The sequence below is a fragment of the Ascaphus truei genome, unplaced genomic scaffold, assembly GCF_040206685.1.
Source record: "Ascaphus truei isolate aAscTru1 unplaced genomic scaffold, aAscTru1.hap1 HAP1_SCAFFOLD_431, whole genome shotgun sequence".
Taxonomy (NCBI): Eukaryota; Metazoa; Chordata; class Amphibia; order Anura; family Ascaphidae; genus Ascaphus; species Ascaphus truei.
This window is the reverse complement of record NW_027456762.1, coordinates 172111-191628: the sequence shown is the minus strand read 5'-3', so window position 1 is coordinate 191628 and position 19518 is coordinate 172111. Positions and strand designations below refer to the sequence as shown.

The 19518-nt window shown below is 58.0% G+C and overlaps 1 protein-coding gene across 1 annotated transcript; it reads left to right on the top strand.

Moving 5' to 3' along the window:
* The first annotated feature begins 5849 nt into the window (after nt 1-5849).
* LOC142484030 (F-box/LRR-repeat protein 6-like) lies at nt 5850-19010 on the top strand. Its single transcript, XM_075584005.1, is given in 5 exon segments — nt 5850-5897; nt 5981-6212; nt 16824-16902; nt 16904-17071; nt 18543-19010. Coding segments are annotated over 5 exon segments (741 nt in total). The 3' UTR covers nt 18757-19010.
* Nucleotides 19011-19518: the final 508 nt, after the last annotated feature.

Below are 19518 nucleotides of genomic sequence, written 5' to 3'. Positions count from 1 at the left end.
CCGGCTTCCTGCTCCTCGGCTTCAGTTCCTGGCCGCGCCCGCATCGGAGGGCTTACCCTGACCGGGAAGTACACCCGGCTTCCTGCTCCTCGGCTTCAGTTCCTGGCCGCGCCCGCTTCGGAGGGCTTACCCTGACCGGGAAATACACCCGGCTTCCTGCTCCTCGGCTTCAGTTCCTTGCCGCAACCGCTTCGGAGGGCTTACCCTGACCGGGAAATACACCCGGCTTCCTGCTCCTCGGCTTCTGTTCCTGGCCGCGCCCGCTTCGGAGGGCTTACCCTGACCGGGAAATACACCCGGCTTCCTGCTCCTCGGCTTCAGTTCCTGGCCGCGCCCGCATCGGAGGGCTTACCCTGACCGGGAAATACACCCGGCTTCCTGCTCCTCGGCTTCAGTTCCTGGCCGCGACCGCTTCGGAGGGCTTACCCTGACCGGGAAATACACCCGGCTTCCTGCTCCTCGGCTTCAGTTCCTGGCCGCGCCCGCTTCGGAGGGCTTACCCTGACCGGGAAATACACCCGGCTTCCTGCTCCTCGGCTTCAGTTCCTGGCCGCGCCCGCTTCGGAGGGCTTACCCTGACCGGGAAATACACCCGGCTTCCTGCTCCTCGGCTTCAGTTCCTGGCCGCGCCCGCTTCGGAGGGCTTACCCTGACCGGGAAATACACCCGGCTTCCTGCTCCTCGGCTTCAGTTCCTGGCCGCGACCGCTTCGGAGGGCTTACCCTGACCGGGAAATACACCCGGCTTCCTGCTCCTCGGCTTCAGTTCCTGGCCGCGCCCGCTTCGGAGGGCTTACCCTGACCGGGAAATACCCCCGGCTTCCTGCTCCTCGGCTTCAGTTCCTGGCCGCGCCCGCTTCGGAGGGCTTACCCTGACAGGGAAATACACCCGGCTTCCTGCTCCTCGGCCGCTTCGGAGGGCTTACCCTGACCGGGAAATACACCCGGCTTCCTGCTCGGCTACAGTTCCTGGCCGCGCCCGCTTCGGAGGGCTTACCCTGACCGGGAAATACACCCGGCTTCCTGCTCCTCGGCTTCAGTTCCTGGCCGCAACCGCTTCGGAGGGCTTACCCTGACCGGGAAATACACCCGGCTTCCTGCTCCTCGGCTTCAGTTCCTGGCCGCGCCCGCTTCGGAGGGCTTACCCTGACCGGGAAATACACCCGGCTTCCTGCTCCTCGGCTTCAGTTCCTGGCCGCGACCGCTTCGGAGGGCTTACCCTGACCGGGAAATACACCCGGCTTCCTGCTCCTCGGCTTCAGTTCCTGGCCGCGCCCGCTTCGGAGGGCTTACCCTGACCGGGAAATACCCCCGGCTTCCTGCTCCTCGGCTTCAGTTCCTGGCCGCGCCCGCTTCGGAGGGCTTACCCTGACCGGGAAATACACCCGGCTTCCTGCTCCTCGGCTTCAGTTCCTTGCCGCAACCGCTTCGGAGGGCTTACCCTGACCGGGAAATACACCCGGCTTCCTGCTCCTCGGCTTCAGTTCCTGGCCGTGCCCGCTTCGGAGGGCTTACCCTGACAGGGAAATACACCCGGCTTCCTGCTCCTCGGCCGCTTCGGAGGGCTTACCCTGACCGGGAAATACCCCCGGCTTCCTGCTCCTCTGCTTCAGTTCCTGGCCGCGCCCGCTTCGGAGGGCTTACCCTGACCGGGAAATACACCCGGCTTCCTGCTCCTCGGCTTCAGTTCCTGGCCGCGCCCGCTTCGGAGGGCTTACCCTGACCGGGAAATACACCCGGCTTCCTGCTCCTCGGCTTCAGTTCCTTGCCGCAACCGCTTCGGAGGGCTTACCCTGACCGGGAAATACACCCGGCTTCCTGCTCCTCGGCTTCAGTTCCTGGCCGCGCCCGCTTCGGAGGGCTTACCCTGACCGGGAAATACACCCGGCTTCCTGCTCCTCGGCTTCAGTTCCTGGCCGCGCCCGCATCGGAGGGCTTACCCTGACCGGGAAGTACACCCGGCTTCCTGCTCCTCGGCTTCAGTTCCTGGCCGCGCCCGCTTCGGAGGGCTTACCCTGACCGGGAAATACACCCGGCTTCCTGCTCCTCGGCTACAGTTCCTGGCCGCGCCCGCTTCGGAGGGCTTACCCTGACCGGGAAATACACCCGGCTTCCTGCTCCTCGGCTTCAGTTCCTTGCCGCAACCGCTTCGGAGGGCTTACCCTGACCGGGAAATACACCCGGCTTCCTGCTCCTCGGCTTCAGTTCCTGGCCGCGCCCGCTTCGGAGGGCTTACCCTGACCGGGAAATACACCCGGCTTCCTGCTCCTCGGCTTCAGTTCCTGGCCGCGCCCGCTTCGGAGGGCTTACCCTGACCGGGAAATACACCCGGCTTCCTGCTCCTCGGCTTCAGTTCCTGGCCGCGACCGCTTCGGAGGGCTTACCCTGACCGGGAAATACCCCCGGCTTCCTGCTCCTCGGCTTCAGTTCCTGGCCGCGCCCGCTTCGGAGGGCTTACCCTGACCGGGAAATACACCCGGCTTCCTGCTCCTCGGCTTCAGTTCCTGGCCGCGACCGCTTCGGAGGGCTTACCCTGACCGGGAAATACACCCGGCTTCCTGCTCCTCGGCTTCAGTTCCTGGCCGCGCCCGCTTCGGAAGGCTTACCCTGACCGGGAAATACACCCGGCTTCCTGCTCCTCGGCTTCAGTTCCTGGCCGCGCCCGCTTCGGAGGGCTTACCCTGACCGGGAAATACCCCCGGCTTCCTGCTCCTCTGCTTCAGTTCCTGGCCGCGCCCGCTTCGGAGGGCTTACCCTGACCGGGAAATACACCCGGCTTCCTGCTCCTCGGCTTCAGTTCCTGGCCGCGCCCGCTTCGGAGGGCTTACCCTGACCGGGAAATACACCCGGCTTCCTGCTCCTCGGCTACAGTTCCTGGCCGCGCCCGCTTCGGAGGGCTTACCCTGACCGGGAAATACACCCGGCTTCCTGCTCCTCGGCTTCAGTTCCTGGCCGCGCCCGCTTCGGAGGGCTTACCCTGACCGGGAAATACACCCGGCTTCCTGCTCCTCGGCTTCAGTTCCTGGCCGCGCCCGCTTCGGAGGGCTTACCCTGACCGGGAAGTACACCCGGCTTCCTGCTCCTCGGCTTCAGTTCCTGGCCGCGCCCGCTTCGGAGGGCTTACCCTGACCGGGAAATACCCCCGGCTTCCTGCTCCTCGGCTTCAGTTCCTGGCCGCGCCCGCTTCGGAAGGCTTACCCTGACCGGGAAATACCCCCGGCTTCCTGCTCCTCGGCTTCAGTTCCTGGCCGCGCCCGCTTCGGAGGGCTTACCCTGACCGGGAAATACACCCGGCTTCCTGCTCCTCGGCTTCAGTTCCTGGCCGCGACCGCTTCGGAGGGCTTACCCTGACCGGGAAATACACCCGGCTTCCTGCTCCTCGGCTTCAGTTCCTGGCCGCGCCCGCTTCGGAGGGCTTACCCTGACCAGGAAATACACCCGGCTTCCTGCTCCTCGGCTTCAGTTCCTGGCCGCGACCGCTTCGGAGGGCTTACCCTGACCGGGAAATACACCCGGCTTCCTGCTCCTCGGCTTCAGTTCCTGGCCGCGCCCGCTTCGGAGGGCTTACCCTGACCGGGAAATACCCCCGGCTTCCTGCTCCTCGGCTTCAGTTCCTGGCCGCGCCCGCTTCGGAGGGCTTACCCTGACCGGGAAGTACACCCGGCTTCCTGCTCCTCGGCTTCAGTTCCTGGCCGCGCTTGCTTCGGACGGCTTACCCTGACCGGGAAATACACCCGGCTTCCTGCTCCTCGGCTTCAGTTCCTGGCCGCGCCCGCTTCAGAAGGCTTACCCTGACCGGGAAATACACCCGGCTTCCTGCTCCTCGGCTTCAGTTCCTGGCCGCGCCCGCTTCGGAGGGCTTACCCTGACCGGGAAATACACCCGGCTTCCTGCTCCTCGGCTTCAGTTCCTGGCCGCGCCCGCTTCGGAAGGCTTACCCTGACCGGGAAATACACCCGGCTTCCTGCTCCTCGGCTTCAGTTCCTGGCCGCGCCCGCTTCGGAAGGCTTACCCTGACCGGGAAATACACCTGGCTTCCTGCTCCTCGGCTTCAGTTCCTGGCCACGCCCGCTTCGGAGGGCTTACCCTGACCGGGAAATACACCCGGCTTCCTGCTCCTCGGCTTCAGTTCCTGGCCGCGCCCGCTTCGGAAGGCTTACCCTGACCGGGAAATACACCCGGCTTCCTGCTCCTCGGCTTCAGTTCCTGGCCGCAACCGCTTCGGAAGGCTTACCCTGACCGGGAAATACACCCGGCTTCCTGCTCCTCGGCTTCAGTTCCTGGCCGCGCCCGCTTCGGAAGGCTTACCCTGACCGGGAAATACACCCGGCTTCCTGCTCCTCGGCTTCAGTTCCTGGCCACGCCCGCTTCGGAGGGCTTACCCTGACGGGGAAATACACCCGGCTTCCTGCTCCTCGGCTTCAGTTCCTGGCCGCGCCCGCTTCGGAAGGCTTACCCTGACCGGGAAATACACCCGGCTTCCTGCTCCTCGGCTTCAGTTCCTGGCCGCGCCCGCTTCGGAGGGATTACCCTGACCGGGAAATACACCCGGCTTCCTGCTCCTCGGCTTCAGTTCCTGGCCACGCCCGCTTCGGAGGGCTTACCCTGACCGGGAAATACCCCCGGCTTCCTGCTCCTCGGCTTCAGTTCCTGGCCGCGACCGCTGCGTTCCAGAACGAGAACTTGGACCTCGCGCCTGACTAGTCTCTGCCGGGCAGACTTTCTCAGCTCCAAAACCAGGCTGGTTTCTCTGCTATTTGTGACAGAGCCACTTAGAGAAGCCGACGCGCTTCACCGACACGAGTCACAGGACGGCTGGCTCTCTGCCTGGGGCTTCTCCTTACATACACTCTGCGGAGCTATGTTCAGCATGGAGGTAGGAGGAGCGGCCAATCAGAGCGTGGGGATTCCCTCCCCGCCAGCCAATAGGAATAGGGGCTCGTCTCTTGGCTGACGCCAAGCCGGCGGCAAATACGAATTAGCCAATGGGAGAAGCGCCTACGAGCTTTATCTCCCCCGGCTAACTCATTGCCTCCCGCTGGGCAGGCTCCGCCAGGTCGGGGAGACTGAGAAGGTGTTCCCACGGGGTGCGCTTTGTTCCCCGGACCTGGCACCTCGCCCTTCCTCAGGTTTTGTCACCTTTGGACATCCTCCCGCCTTTGAACTCCGATTTCTCTCCAGACTTCCCGGCCCCTGGGTGGGTTCCCCGGCTGCCCGCAAAGACATTTATACTAAATGCACCAAACCTGTTATAACATCTTGTAATACAGAATACGGGGAGACCCATACCTGTGAGGGAGAGGGGTCTGGGGTATCTGGGCTCGAAAACCAGGAGTATGGGGGGCATTGGGCAGCCCCGGTGTAATGCAACCCGCGTACCGGCAAATAGTGTCTGCACGCCGGGAGACTTAGGGGACCACCGGTAACTTCGGCCCCTGAACCCCTGCAAGCAAAGTAACTGCATTTCTACCCAAATCCCCCACCCAAGACTTACATAAGCGGGGGGCACTTACTTTTACAGGTTACATTACAGAGTCCCCGGCTTATGCTGCTACTTAGCTGCCAGGGACCCACCGTTTTCAGGGGTAACCAGTCGGGTTTAACCATTATTATGCAGACCGGCTACCCCCTACCGTCTCCCCCCCCCCCCCATCTCCCCAATCTATGGGATACATGGACCCCCGCATTCTACGGAAATCAGGAACCCCACGACAATCTACGAGATACAGGGACCCCCCCCAATCTACGTGATACATTCGGGTTGCCGGGTCACCCCAAACCTATGAGATCCAGAGACCCCCCCCCCCGCCCCCTCAAACCATAAAATGCAGCGTCCCCCACACCTTTGGGATGCAAGAACCTCCCCCAAACCTTCATAATACAGGGACCCCCGTAAACGTACGCCATAGAGGGGCTCATTGTGACCATTGAGGGGGCTGCAGTGTCCTAATTGTTGGGGTTCGGCCCCCGTTGTTCCCCAGGTGCTTCGGCTGCTGAACCTGGTGTGGTCCCTGAAGTTGCGTAGCCGCTGCTCAGCGGTGACCCCCGGATTCTCGGAGCTCAGGGAGCTGTGCCTCGCCACCTCGTCCTTCTCCTGGGTGAGCGACGCCGTGTGTCTGACACTGCTGCGAGACTCTCCCAAACTGAGAGTGCTGGACCTGCGCGGCTGCTACAGAGTTACCCCGGAAGGCATCTGCCAGCTTCCGTGTACAGGTGAGACCCCCAGGGAGAGAGCGACATCCCCCCCAGTATACATACACCCCCCCCCCCCCAAGTGAGTGCTGACGGGCAGCTAGTCACCCCAGCACGATCTGTGACCTGCCCAGAGATTTACCTCCCCACAGTGTCTCTCTCAGAGCCTGTACTGCAGCACTCACATCTCTGTCTCTCCCTCTCTCATACTGTCTCTCACACACTCTCCTTGTCTCTCTCAGAGCCTGTACTGCAGCACTCACATCTCTGTCTCTCCCTCTCTCATACTGTCTCTCACACACTCTCCCTGTCTCTCTCAGAGCCTGTACTGCAGCACTCACATCTCTGTCTCTCCCTCTCTCATACTGTCTCTCACACACTCTCCCTGTCTCTCTCAGAGCCTGTACTGCAGCACTCACATCTCTGTCTCTCCCTCTCTCACACTGTCTCACACACTCTCCCTGTCTCTCTCAGAGCCTGTACTGCAGCACTCACATCTCTGTCTCTCCCTCTCTCATACTGTCTCCCACACACTCTCCCTGTCTCTCTCAGAGCCTGTACTGCAGCACTCACATCTCTGTCTCTCCCTCTCTCATACTGTCTCTCACACACTCTCCCTGTCTCTCTCAGAGCCTGTACTGCAGCACTCACATCTCTCTCTCTCCCTCTCTCATACTGTCTCTCACACACTCTCCTTGTCTCTCTCAGAGCCTGTACTGCAGCACTCACATCTCTCTCTCCCTCTCTCATACTGTCTCTCACACACTCTCCCTGTCTCTCTCAGAGCCTGTACTGCAGCACTCACATCTGTCTCTCCCTCTCTCATACTGTCTCTCACACACTCTCCTTGTCTCTCTCAGAGCCTGTACTGCAGCACTCACATCTGTCTCTCCCTCTCTCATACTGTCTCTCACACACTCTCCCTGTCTCTCTCAGAGCCTGTACTGCAGCACTCACATCTCTGTCTCTCCCTCTCTCATACTGTCTCTCACACACTCTCCCTGTCTCTCTCAGAGCCTGTACTGCAGCACTCACATCTCTGTCTCTCCCTCTCTCATACTGTCTCTCACACACTCTCCCTGTCTCTCTCAGAGCCTGTACTGCAGCACTCACATCTCTGTCTCTCCCTCTCTCATACTGTCTCTCACACACTCTCCCTGTCTCTCTCAGAGCCTGTACTGCAGCACTCACATCTCTGTCTCTCCCTCTCTCATACTGTCTCACACACTCTCCTTGTCTCTCTCAGAGCCTGTACTGCAGCACTCACATCTCTGTCTCTCCCTCTCTCATACTGTCTCTCACACACTCTCCCTGTCTCTCTCAGAGCCTGTACTGCAGCACTCACATCTATCTCTAACTCTCTCATACTGTCTGTCACACACTCTCCTTGTCTCTCTCAGAGCCTGTACTGCAGCACTCACATCCCTGTCTCTCCCTCTCTCATACTGTCTCACACACTCTCCTTGTCTCTCTCAGAGCCTGTACTGCAGCACTCACATCTGTCTCTCCCTCTCTCATACTGTCTCTCACACACTCTCCTTGTCTCTCTCAGAGCCTGTACTGCAGCACTCACATCTGTCTCTCCCTCTCTCATACTGTCTCTCACACACTCTCCCTGTCTCTCTCAGAGCCTGTACTGCAGCACTCACATCTGTCTCTCCCTCTCTCATACTGTCTCTCACACACTCTCCTTGTCTCTCTCAGAGCCTGTACTGCAGCACTCACATCTCTGTCTCTCCCTCTCTCATACTGTCTCTCACACACTCTCCTTGTCTCTCTCAGAGCCTGTACTGCAGCACTCACATCTGTCTCTCCCTCTCTCATACTGTCTCTCACACACTCTCCCTGTCTCTCTCAGAGCCTGTACTGCAGCACTCACATCTCTGTCTCTCCCTCTCTCATACTGTCTCTCACACACTCTCCTTATCTCTCTCAGAGCCTGTACTGCAGCACTCACATCTCTGTCTCTCCCTCTCTCATACTGTCTCTCACACACTCTCCTTGTCTCTCTCAGAGCCTGTACTGCAGCACTCACATCTCTGTCTCTCCCTCTCTCATACTGTCTCTCACACACTCTCCCTGTCTCTCTCAGAGCCTGTACTGCAGCACTCACATCTCTCTCTCTCCCTCTCTCATACTGTCTCTCACACACTCTCTCTGTCTCTCTCAGAGCCTGTACTGCAGCACTCACATCTCTGTCTCTCCCTCTCTCATACTGTCTCTCTCACACTCTCCTTGTCTCTCTCAGAGCCTGTACTGCAGCACTCACATCTGTCTCTCCCTCTCTCATACTGTCTGTCACACACTCTCCTTGTCTCTCTCAGAGCCTGTACTGCAGCACTCACATCCCTGTCTCTCCCTCTCTCATACTGTCTCTCACACACTCTCCCTGTCTCTCTCAGAGCCTGTACTGCAGCACTCACATCTGTCTCTCCCTCTCTCATACTGTCTCTCACACACTCTCCTTGTCTCTCTCAGAGCCTGTACTGCAGCACTCACATCTCTGTCTCTCCCTCTCTCATACTGTCTCTCACACACTCTCCCTGTCTCTCTCAGAGCCTGTACTGCAGCACTCACATCTCTGTCTCTCCCTCTCTCATACTGTCTCTCACACACTCTCCCTGTCTCTCTCAGAGCCTGTACTGCAGCACTCACATCCCTGTCTCTCCCTCTCTCATACTGTCTCTCACACACTCTCCCTGTCTCTCTCAGAGCCTGTACTGCAGCACTCACATCTCTGTCTCTCCCTCTCTCATACTGTCTCTCACACACTCTCCTTGTCTCTCTCAGAGCCTGTACTGCAGCACTCACATCTGTCTCTCCCTCTCTCATACTGACTGTCGCACACTCTCCTTGTCTCTCTCAGAGCCTGTACTGCAGCACTCACATCTCTCTCTCCCTCTCTCATACTGTCTCTCACACACTCTCCCTGTCTCTCTCAGAGCCTGTACTGCAGCACTCACATCCCTGTCTCTCCCTCTCTCATACTGTCTCTCACACACTCTCCCTGTCTCTCTCAGAGCCTGTACTGCAGCACTCACATCTGTCTCTCCCTCTCTCATACTGTCTCTCACACACTCTCCTTGTCTCTCTCAGAGCCTGTACTGCAGCACTCACATCTCTGTCTCTCCCTCTCTCATACTGTCTCTCACACACTCTCCCTGTCTCTCTCAGAGCCTGTACTGCAGCACTCACATCTCTGTCTCTCCCTCTCTCATACTGTCTCTCACACACTCTCCCTGTCTCTCTCAGAGCCTGTACTGCAGCACTCACATACCTGTCTCTCCCTCTCTCATACTGTCTCTCACACACTCTCCCTGTCTCTCTCAGAGCCTGTACTGCAGCACTCACATCTCTCTCTCTCCCTCTCTCATACTGTCTCTCACACACTCTCCCTGTCTCTCTCAGAGCCTGTACAGCAGCACTCACATCTCTGTCTCTCCCTCTCTCATACTGTCTCTCACACACTCTCCCTGTCTCTCTCAGAGCCTGTACTGCAGCACTCACATCTCTGTCTCTCCCTCTCTCATACTGTCTCTCACACACTCTCCCTGTCTCTCTCAGAGCCTGTACTGCAGCACTCACATCCCTGTCTCTCCCTCTCTCATACTGTCTCTCACACACTCTCCCTGTCTCTCTCAGAGCCTGTACTGCAGCACTCACATCTCTCTCTCTCCCTCTCTCATACTGTCTCTCACACACTCTCCCTGTCTCTCTCAGAGCCTGTACTGCAGCACTCACATCCCTGTCTCTCCCTCTCTCATACTGTCTCTCACACACTCTCCCTGTCTCTCTCAGAGCCTGTACTGCAGCACTCACATCTCTGTCTCTCCCTCTCTCATACTGTCTCTCACACACTCTCCTTGTCTCTCTCAGAGCCTGTACTGCAGCACTCACATCTGTCTCTCCCTCTCTCATACTGTCTGTCACACACTCTCCTTGTCTCTCTCAGAGCCTGTACTGCAGCACTCACATCTCTGTCTCACCCTCTCTCATACTGTCTCTCACACACTCTCCCTGTCTCTCTCAGAGCCTGTACTGCAGCACTCACATCTGTCTCTCCCTCTCTCATACTGTCTCTCACACACTCTCCTTGTCTCTCTCAGAGCCTGTACTGCAGCACTCACATCTCTGTCTCTCCCTCTCTCATACTGTCTCTCACACACTCTCCCTGTCTCTCTCAGAGCCTGTACTGCAGCACTCACATCTCTCTCTCTCCCTCTCTCATACTGTCTCTCACACACTCTCTCTGTCTCTCTCAGAGCCTGTACTGCAGCACTCACATCTCTGTCTCTCCCTCTCTCATACTGTCTCTCTCACACTCTCCTTGTCTCTCTCAGAGCCTGTACTGCAGCACTCACATCTGTCTCTCCCTCTCTCATACTGTCTCTCACACACTCTCCCTGTCTCTCTCAGAGCCTGTACTGCAGCACTCACATCTGTCTCTTCCTCTCTCATACTGTCTCTCACACACTCTCCTTGTCTCTCTCAGAGCCTGTACTGCAGCACTCACATCTCTGTCTCTCCCTCTCTCATACTGTCTCTCACACACTCTCCCTGTCTCTCTCAGAGCCTGTACTGCAGCACTCACATCTCTGTCTCTCCCTCTCTCATACTGTCTCTCACACACTCTCCCTGTCTCTCTCAGAGCCTGTACTGCAGCACTCACATCCCTGTCTCTCCCTCTCTCATACTGTCTCTCACACACTCTCCCTGTCTCTCTCAGAGCCTGTACTGCAGCACTCACATCTCTGTCTCTCCCTCTCTCATACTGTCTCTCACACACTCTCCTTGTCTCTCTCAGAGCCTGTACTGCAGCACTCACATCTGTCTCTCCCTCTCTCATACTGTCTGTCACACACTCTCCTTGTCTCTTTCAGAGCCTGTACTGCAGCACTCACATCTCTCTCTCCCTCTCTCATACTGTCTCTCACACACTCTCCTTGTCTCTCTCAGAGCCTGTACTGCAGCACTCACATCTGTCTCTCCCTCTCTCATACTGTCTGTCACACACTCTCCTTGTCTCTCTCAGAGCCTGTACTGCAGCACTCACATCTCTGTCTCACCCTCTCTCATACTGTCTCTCACACACTCTCCCTGTCTCTCTCAGAGCCTGTACTGCAGCACTCACATCTCTGTCTCTCCCTCTCTCATACTGTCTCACACACACTCTCTCTGTCTCTCTCAGAGCCTGTACTGCAGCACTCACATCTCTCTCCCTCTCTCATACTGTCTCTCACACACTCTCCTTGTCTCTCTCAGAGCCTGTACTGCAGCACTCACATCTCTGTCTCTCCCTCTCTCATACTGTCTCTCACACACTCTCCCTGTCTCTCTCAGAGCCTGTACTGCAGCACTCACATCTCTCTCTCTCCCTCTCTCATACTGTCTCTCACACACTCTCCTTGTCTCTCTCAGAGCCTGTACTGCAGCACTCACATCTGTCTCTCCCTCTCTCATACTGTCTGTCACACACTCTCCTTGTCTCTCTCAGAGCCTGTACTGCAGCACTCACATCTCTGTCTCTCCCTCTCTCATACTGTCTCTCACACACTCTCCCTGTCTCTCTCAGAGCCTGTACTGCAGCACTCACATCTCTCTCTCTCCCTCTCTCATACTGTCTCTCACACACTCTCCTTGTCTCTCTCAGAGCCTGTACTGCAGCACTCACATCTCTCTCTCTCCCTCTCTCATACTGTCTCACACACACTCTCTCTGTCTCTCTCAGAGCCTGTACTGCAGCACTCACATCTCTCTCCCTCTCTCATACTGTCTCTCACACACTCTCCTTGTCTCTCTCAGAGCCTGTACTGCAGCACTCACATCTCTGTCTCTCCCTCTCTCATACTGTCTCTCACACACTCTCCCTGTCTCTCTCAGAGCCTGTACTGCAGCACTCACATCTCTCTCTCTCCCTCTCTCATACTGTCTCTCACACACTCTCCTTGTCTCTCTCAGAGCCTGTACTGCAGCACTCACATCTCTGTCTCTCCCTCTCTCATACTGTCTCTCACACACTCTCCCTGTCTCTCTCAGAGCCTGTACTGCAGCACTCACATCTCTGTCTCTCCCTCTCTCATACTATCTCTCACACACTCTCCCTGTCTCTCTCAGAGCCTGTACTGCAGCACTCACATCTGTCTCTCCCTCTCTCATACTGTCTCTCACACACTCTCCCTGTCTCTCTCAGAGCCTGTACTGCAGCACTCACATCTCTGTCTCTCCCTCTCTCATACTGTCTCTCACACACTCTCCCTGTCTCTCTCAGAGCCTGTACTGCAGCACTCACATCTCTGTCTCTCCCTCTCTCATACTGTCTCTCACACACTCTCCCTGTCTCTCTCAGAGCCTGTACTGCAGCACTCACATCTGTCTCTCCCTCTCTCATACTGTCTGTCACACACTCTCCTTGTCTCTCTCAGAGCCTGTACTGCAGCACTCACATCTCTCTCTCTCCCTCTCTCATACTGTCTGTCACACACTCTCCTTGTCTCTCTCAGAGCCTGTACTGCAGCACTCACATCTGTCTCTCCCTCTCTCATACTGTCTGTCACACACTCTCCTTGTCTCTCTCAGAGCCTGTACTGCAGCACTCACATCTGTCTCTCCCTCTCTCATACTGTCTGTCACACACTCTCCTTATCTCTCTCAGAGCCTGTACTGCAGCACTCACATCTCTGTCTCTCCCTCTCTCATACTGTCTCTCACACACTCTCCCTGTCTCTCTCAGAGCCTGTACTGCAGCACTCACATCTGTCTCTCCCTCTCTCATACTGTCTCTCACACACTCTCCCTGTCTCTCTCAGAGCCTGTACTGCAGCACTCACATCTCTGTCTCTCCCTCTCTCATACTGTCTCTCACACACTCACCTTGTCTCTCTGAGTCTGTACTGCAGCACTCACATCTCTGTCTCTCCCTCTCTCATACTGTCTCTCACACACTCTCCCTGTCTCTCTCAGAGCCTGTACTGCAGCACTCACATCTGTCTCTCCCTCTCTCATACTGTCTCTCACACACTCTCCCTGTCTCTCTCAGAGCCTGTACTGCAGCACTCACATCTCTGTCTCTCCCTCTCTCATACTGTCTCTCACACACTCTCCTTGTCTCTCTCAGAGCCTGTACTGCAGCACTCACATCTCTGTCTCTCCCTCTCTCATACTGTCTCTCACACTCTCCTTGTCTCTCTCAGAGCCTGTACTGCAGCACTCACATCTCTGTCTCTCCCTCTCTCATACTGTCTCTCACACACTCTCCTTGTCTCTCTCAGAGCCTGTACTGCAGCACTCACATCTGTCTCTCCCTCTCTCATACTGTCTGTCACACACTCTCCTTGTCTCTCTCAGAGCCTGTACTGCAGCACTCACATCTCTCTCTCCCTCTCTCATACTGTCTCTCACACACTCACCTTGTCTCTCTGAGTCTGTACTGCAGCACTCACATCTCTGTCTCTCCCTCTCTCATACTGTCTCTCACACACTCTCCCTGTCTCTCTCAGAGCCTGTACTGCAGCACTCACATCTGTCTCTCCCTCTCTCATACTGTCTCTCACACACTCTCCCTGTCTCTCTCAGAGCCTGTACTGCAGCACTCACATCTCTGTCTCTCCCTCTCTCATACTGTCTCTCACACACTCTCCCTGTCTCTCTCAGAGCCTGTACTGCAGCACTCACATCTCTGTCTCTCCCTCTCTCATACTGTCTCTCACACACTCTCCCTGTCTCTCTCAGAGCCTGTACAGCAGCACTCACATCTCTCTCTCCCTCTCTCATACTGTCTCTCACACACTCACCTTGTCTCTCTGAGTCTGTACTGCAGCACTCACATCTCTGTCTCTCTCAGAGTCTGTACTGCAGCACTCACATCTCTGTCTCTCCCTCTCTCATTCTGTCTCTCACACACTCTCTCTGTCTCTCTCAGCGCCTGTACTGCAGCACTCACATCTCTATCTCCCTCTCTCATACTGTCTCTCACACACTCTCCTTGTCTCTCTCAGAGCCTGTACTGCAGCACTCACATCTCTCTCTCTCCCTCTCTCATACTGTCTCTCACACACTCTCCCTGTCTCTCTCAGAGCCTGTACTGCAGCACTCACATCTCTGTCTCTCCCTCTCTCATACTGTCTCTCACACACTCTCCCTGTCTCTCTCAGAGCCTGTACTGCAGCACTCACATCTCTGTCTCTCCCTCTCTCATACTGTCTCTCACACACTCTCTCTGTCTCTCTCAGAGCCTGTACTGCAGCACTCACATCTCTGTCTCTCCCTCTCTCATACTGTCTCTCACACACTCTCCCTGTCTCTCTCAGAGCCTGTACTGCAGCACTCACATCTCTGTCTCTCCCTCTCTCATACTGTCTCTCACACACTCTCCCTGTCTCTCTCAGAGCCTGTACTGCAGCACTCACATCTGTCTCTCCCTCTCTCATACTGTCTCTCACACACTCTCCTTGTCTCTCTCAGAGCCTGTACTGCAGCACTCACATCTGTCTCTCCCTCTCTCACACTGTCTCTCACACACTCTCCTTATCTCTCTCAGAGCCTGTACTGCAGCACTCACATCTCTGTCTCTCCCTCTCTCATACTGTCTCTCACACACTCTCTCTGTCTCTCTCAGAGCCTGTACTGCAGCACTCACATCTCTCTCCCTCTCTCATACTGTCTCTCACACACTCTCCTGTCTCTCTCAGAACCTGTACTGCAGCACTCACATCTCTGTCTCTCCCTCTCTCATACTGTCTCTCACACACTCTCTCTGTCTCTCTCAGAGCCTGTACTGCAGCACTCACATCTCTCTCTCCCTCTCTCATACTGTCTCTCACACACTCTCCTTGTCTCTCTCAGAGCCTGTACTGCAGCACTCACATCTGTCTCTCCCTCTCTCATACTGTCTCTCACACACTCTCCCTGTCTCTCTCAGAGCCTGTACTGCAGCACTCACATCTCTGTCTCTCCCTCTCTCATACTGTCTCTCACACACACTCTCCCTGTCTCTCTCAGAGCCTGTACTGCAGCACTCACATCTCTCTCTCCCTCTCTCATACTGTCTCTCACACACTCTCCCTGTCTCTCTCAGAGCCTGTACTGCAGCACTCACATCTCTGTCTCTCCCTCTCTCATACTGTCTCTCACACACTCTCCCTGTCTCTCTCAGAGCCTGTACTGCAGCACTCACATCTCTCTCTCCCTCTCTCATACTGTCTCTCACACACTCTCCTTGTCTCTCTCAGAGCCTGAACTGCAGCACTCACATCTCTGTCTCTCCCTCTCTCATACTGTCTCTCACACACACTCTCCCTGTCTCTCTCAGAGCCTGTACTGCAGCACTCACATCTCTGTCTCTCCCTCTCTCATACTGTCTCTCACACACTCTCCTTGTCTCTCTCAGAGCCTGTACTGCAGCACTCACATCTCTGTCTCTCCCTCTCTCATACTGTCTCTCACACACTCTCCTTGTCTCTCTCAGAGCCTGTACTGTAGCACTCACATCTCTGTCTCTCCCTCTCTCATACTGTCTCTCACACACTCTCCTTGTCTCTCTCAGTCTGTACTGCAGCACTCACATCTCTCTCTCCCTCTCTCATACTGTCTCTCACACTCTCCTTGTCTCTCTCAGAGCCTGTACTGCAGCACTCACATCTCTATCTCCCCCTCTCTCACGCTCTCCCCCCTCTCTCACGCTCCCCCCCCCTCTATCACGCTCTCCCCCCCTCTCTCACGCTCACGTTCTCCCCTCCTCTCTCACGCTCTCCCCCCCTCTCTCACGCTCTCCCCCCCCTCTCTCACTCTCTCCCCCCCTCTCTCACGTTCTCCTCTCTCACGCTCTCCCCCCCTCTCTCACGCTCTCCTCCCGTCTCTCACGCTCTCTCCCCCCCTTTCACGTTCTCCCCTCCTCTCTCACGCTCTCCCCTCCTCTCTCACGCTCTCCCCCCCTCTTTCACGCTCTCCCCCCCTCTCTCACGCTCTCCCCCCCCTCTCTCACGCTCACGTTCTCCCCTCCTCTCTCACGCTCTCCCCCCCCTCTCTCACGTTCTCCCCTCCTCTCTCACGCTTTCCCCCCCTCTCTCACGCTTTCCCCCCCTCTCTCACGCTCTCCCCCCCTCTCTCACGCTCTCCCCCCCTCTCTCACGCTCTCCCCCCCTCTCTCACGCTCTCCCCCTCTCTCTCAAGCTCTCCCCCCCTCTCTCACGCTCTCCCCCCCTCTCTCACGCTCTCCCCCCCCCTCTCTCACGCTCTCCCCCCTCTCTCACGCTCCCCCCCTCTCTCACGCTCTCCCTCTCTCTCTCTCTCTCTCTCTCTCTCACACACGCTCTCCCCCCTCCCTCTCACGCTCTCCCCCTCCCCTCTCTCACGCTCCCCTCCCCTCTCTCACGCTCCTCCCCCTCTCTCACGCTCTCCCCCCCCTCTCTCACGCTCTCCCCCTCCCCTCTCACGCTCTCCCCCCCTCTCTCACGCTCTCCCCCCCTCTCACACTCTCCCCCCCCTCTCTCACGCTCTCCCCCCTCTCACGCTCTCCCCCCTCTCTCTCACGCTCCCCCCCTCTCTCTCACGCTCCCCCTCTCTCTCACGCTCTCCCCCTCTCTCTCTCCCCCCCCCCCTCTCTCACGCTCTCCCCCCTCTCTCTCGCACGCTCAGACCTGCAGAACCTGTATCTCGGCCTGTACTGCAGCCCTAACGACCTGGTCCGACCCTCGTCCGGCTGTGCCCCCTCCTCGCCGCCCCCGCCGGTGGCGGCACAGCCTGCGAGAGTTGGACATAAGGGCGCAGAGATACAGCGAGGAGGAGCTGATGGAGGCGTGTCACGTCCTCGCCAGGGGCGGAGCCAACGACACGCTGCACTCGCTCAACCTCGCGGGGACAAGGATCACCTTCTGTGCCGTCAGGTACCCGGGCTACTCCCAGGGAGGGACAACTCACACTCAGCATCAGGGGACCTGGGGGGACAACTCACACTCACCATCAGGGGACCTGGGGGGACAACTCACACTCACCATCAGGGGACCTGGGGGGACAACTCACGCTCACCATAAGGGGACCTGGGGGGACAACTCACACTCACCATCAGGGGACCTGGGGGGACAACTCACGCTCACCATAAGGGGACCTGTGTGGTCAACTCACACTCAGCATCAGGGGACCTGGGGGGACAACTCACGCTCACCATAAGGGGACCTGTGTGGTCAACTCACACTCAGCATCAGGGGACCTGGGGGGACAACTCACACTCACCATCAGGGGACCTGGGGGGACAACTCACACTCAGCATCAGGGGACCTGGGGGGACAACTCACGCTCACCATCAGGGGACCTGGGAGGACAACTCACACTCACCATCAGGGGACCTGGGGGGACAACTCACGCTCACCATGAGGGGACCTGGGGGGACAACTCACACTCACCATCAGGGGACCTGGGGGGACAACTCACACTCACCATCAGGGGACCTGGGGGGACAGCGGTCACACTCACCATCAGGGGAACTGGGGGGGACAACTCAAACTCACCATCAGGGGTACTTGGGGGACAGCGGTCACACTCACCATCAGGGGATCTGGGGGTACAGCGGTCACACTCACCATCAGGGGAACTGGGGGGGACAACTCACACTCACCATCAGGGGAACTGGGGGGGACAACTCACACTCACCATCAGGGGAACTGGAGGGACAGCGGTCACACTCACCATCAGGGGATCTGGGGGTACAGCGGTCACATCACCATCAGGGGAACTGGTGGGGGACAACTCACACTCACCATAAGGGGAACTGGGGGGACAGCGGTCACACTCACCATCAGGGGAACTGGGGGGACAACTCACACTCACCATCAGGGGAACTGGGGGGACAGCGGTCACACTCACCATCAGGGGATCTGGGGGTACAGCGGTCACACTCACCATCAGGGGAACTGGGGGGGACAACTCACACTCACCATCAGGGGACCTGGGTGGACAGCGGTGACACTCACCATCAGGGGACCTGGGGGGACAGCGGTCACACTCACCATCAGGGGATCTGGGGGGACAGTTGTCACACTCACCATCAGGGGATCTGGGGGTCAGCGGTCACACTCACCATCAGGGGACCTGTGGGGACAGCGGTCACACTCACCATCAGGGGATCTGGGGGGGGGGCAGTGGTCACACTCACCATCAGGGGACCTGGGGGACATTGGTCACACTCACCATCAGGGGATCTGGGGGGACAGTTGTCACACTCACCATCAGGGGACCTGTGGGGACAGCGGTCACACTCACCATCAGGGGACCTGGGGGGGTCAGTGGTCACACTCACCATCAGGGGCATGGGAGGGGTGGTTATACTCTGTAATGATTTATGTTCCTCTTTCCCCGCAGGAAGCTGCTCTCCAGCTGCCAGTCGCTCACTCACCTGGACTTGACCTCTTGCCGGTACCTCCCGCGAGGGATGAAGCACGTGTACCGGGGAGGCGAGGCCATCCGGCAGTGTCTGCGCGGGCTGACCGAGGGCTCGGGGGAGGGGGGAACAGAGCGGGGGGCTGACCGAATGTTTGGGGAAGGGGGAGAAGCGGGAGCAGAGCCATGTCCCTGAACTGCTGAGCGGAGCCTCCTCCCTATGCAGAGCCTCCTCCCCGTGCGGAGCCTCCACCCCGTGCGGAGCCTCCACCCCACGCGGAGCCTCCACCCCGTGCAGAGCCTCCTCCCCGCGCGGAGCCTCCTCCCCGCGCGGAGCCTCCTCCCCGCGCGGAGCCTCCTCCCCGCGCGGAGCCTCCACCCCGTGCGGACAGTGACTGGTATAAATCATGTTGCCGTGTTCGGGTATTTTAATTTTTTGTAAAGAAATTTTTTGGGATTCTATTTTCGTTTGGTATCTTTTTTAATATAGCGCCAATCAAGGCGGGGTCTGCCGGAGTCCAGGGGTCTGCCGGAGTCCAGGGGTCCAGGGGTCTGCCGGAGTCCAGGGGTCTGCCGGAGTCCAGGGGTCTGCCGGAGTCCAGGGGTCTGCCGGAGTCCAGGGGTCTGCCGGAGTCCAGGAGGTCTGCCGGAGTCCAGGGGTCTGCCTGAGAACAGGGGTCTGCCGGAGTCCAGGGGTCTGCCGGAGTCCAGGGGATCGCCGGAGACTATGGGGTTGTCAGTGGCCTCAAACCAGGGGTACCACCTGAGACCAGGAGGTCATCAGAGACCTCAGATCAGGGGGGTTGCCTGAGACTGGGGGGGCACCAGGGACTTGGGAGGCCATTAGAGGCCTGAGACCAGGGGGCCAATAAAGGGCAAAGACCAGGGTGCTGCCAGAGGAGGTAGACCAAGGGAGTGTCGGATATTAGGGGGCTGCCAGAGGCAGGAGACCAGGGGG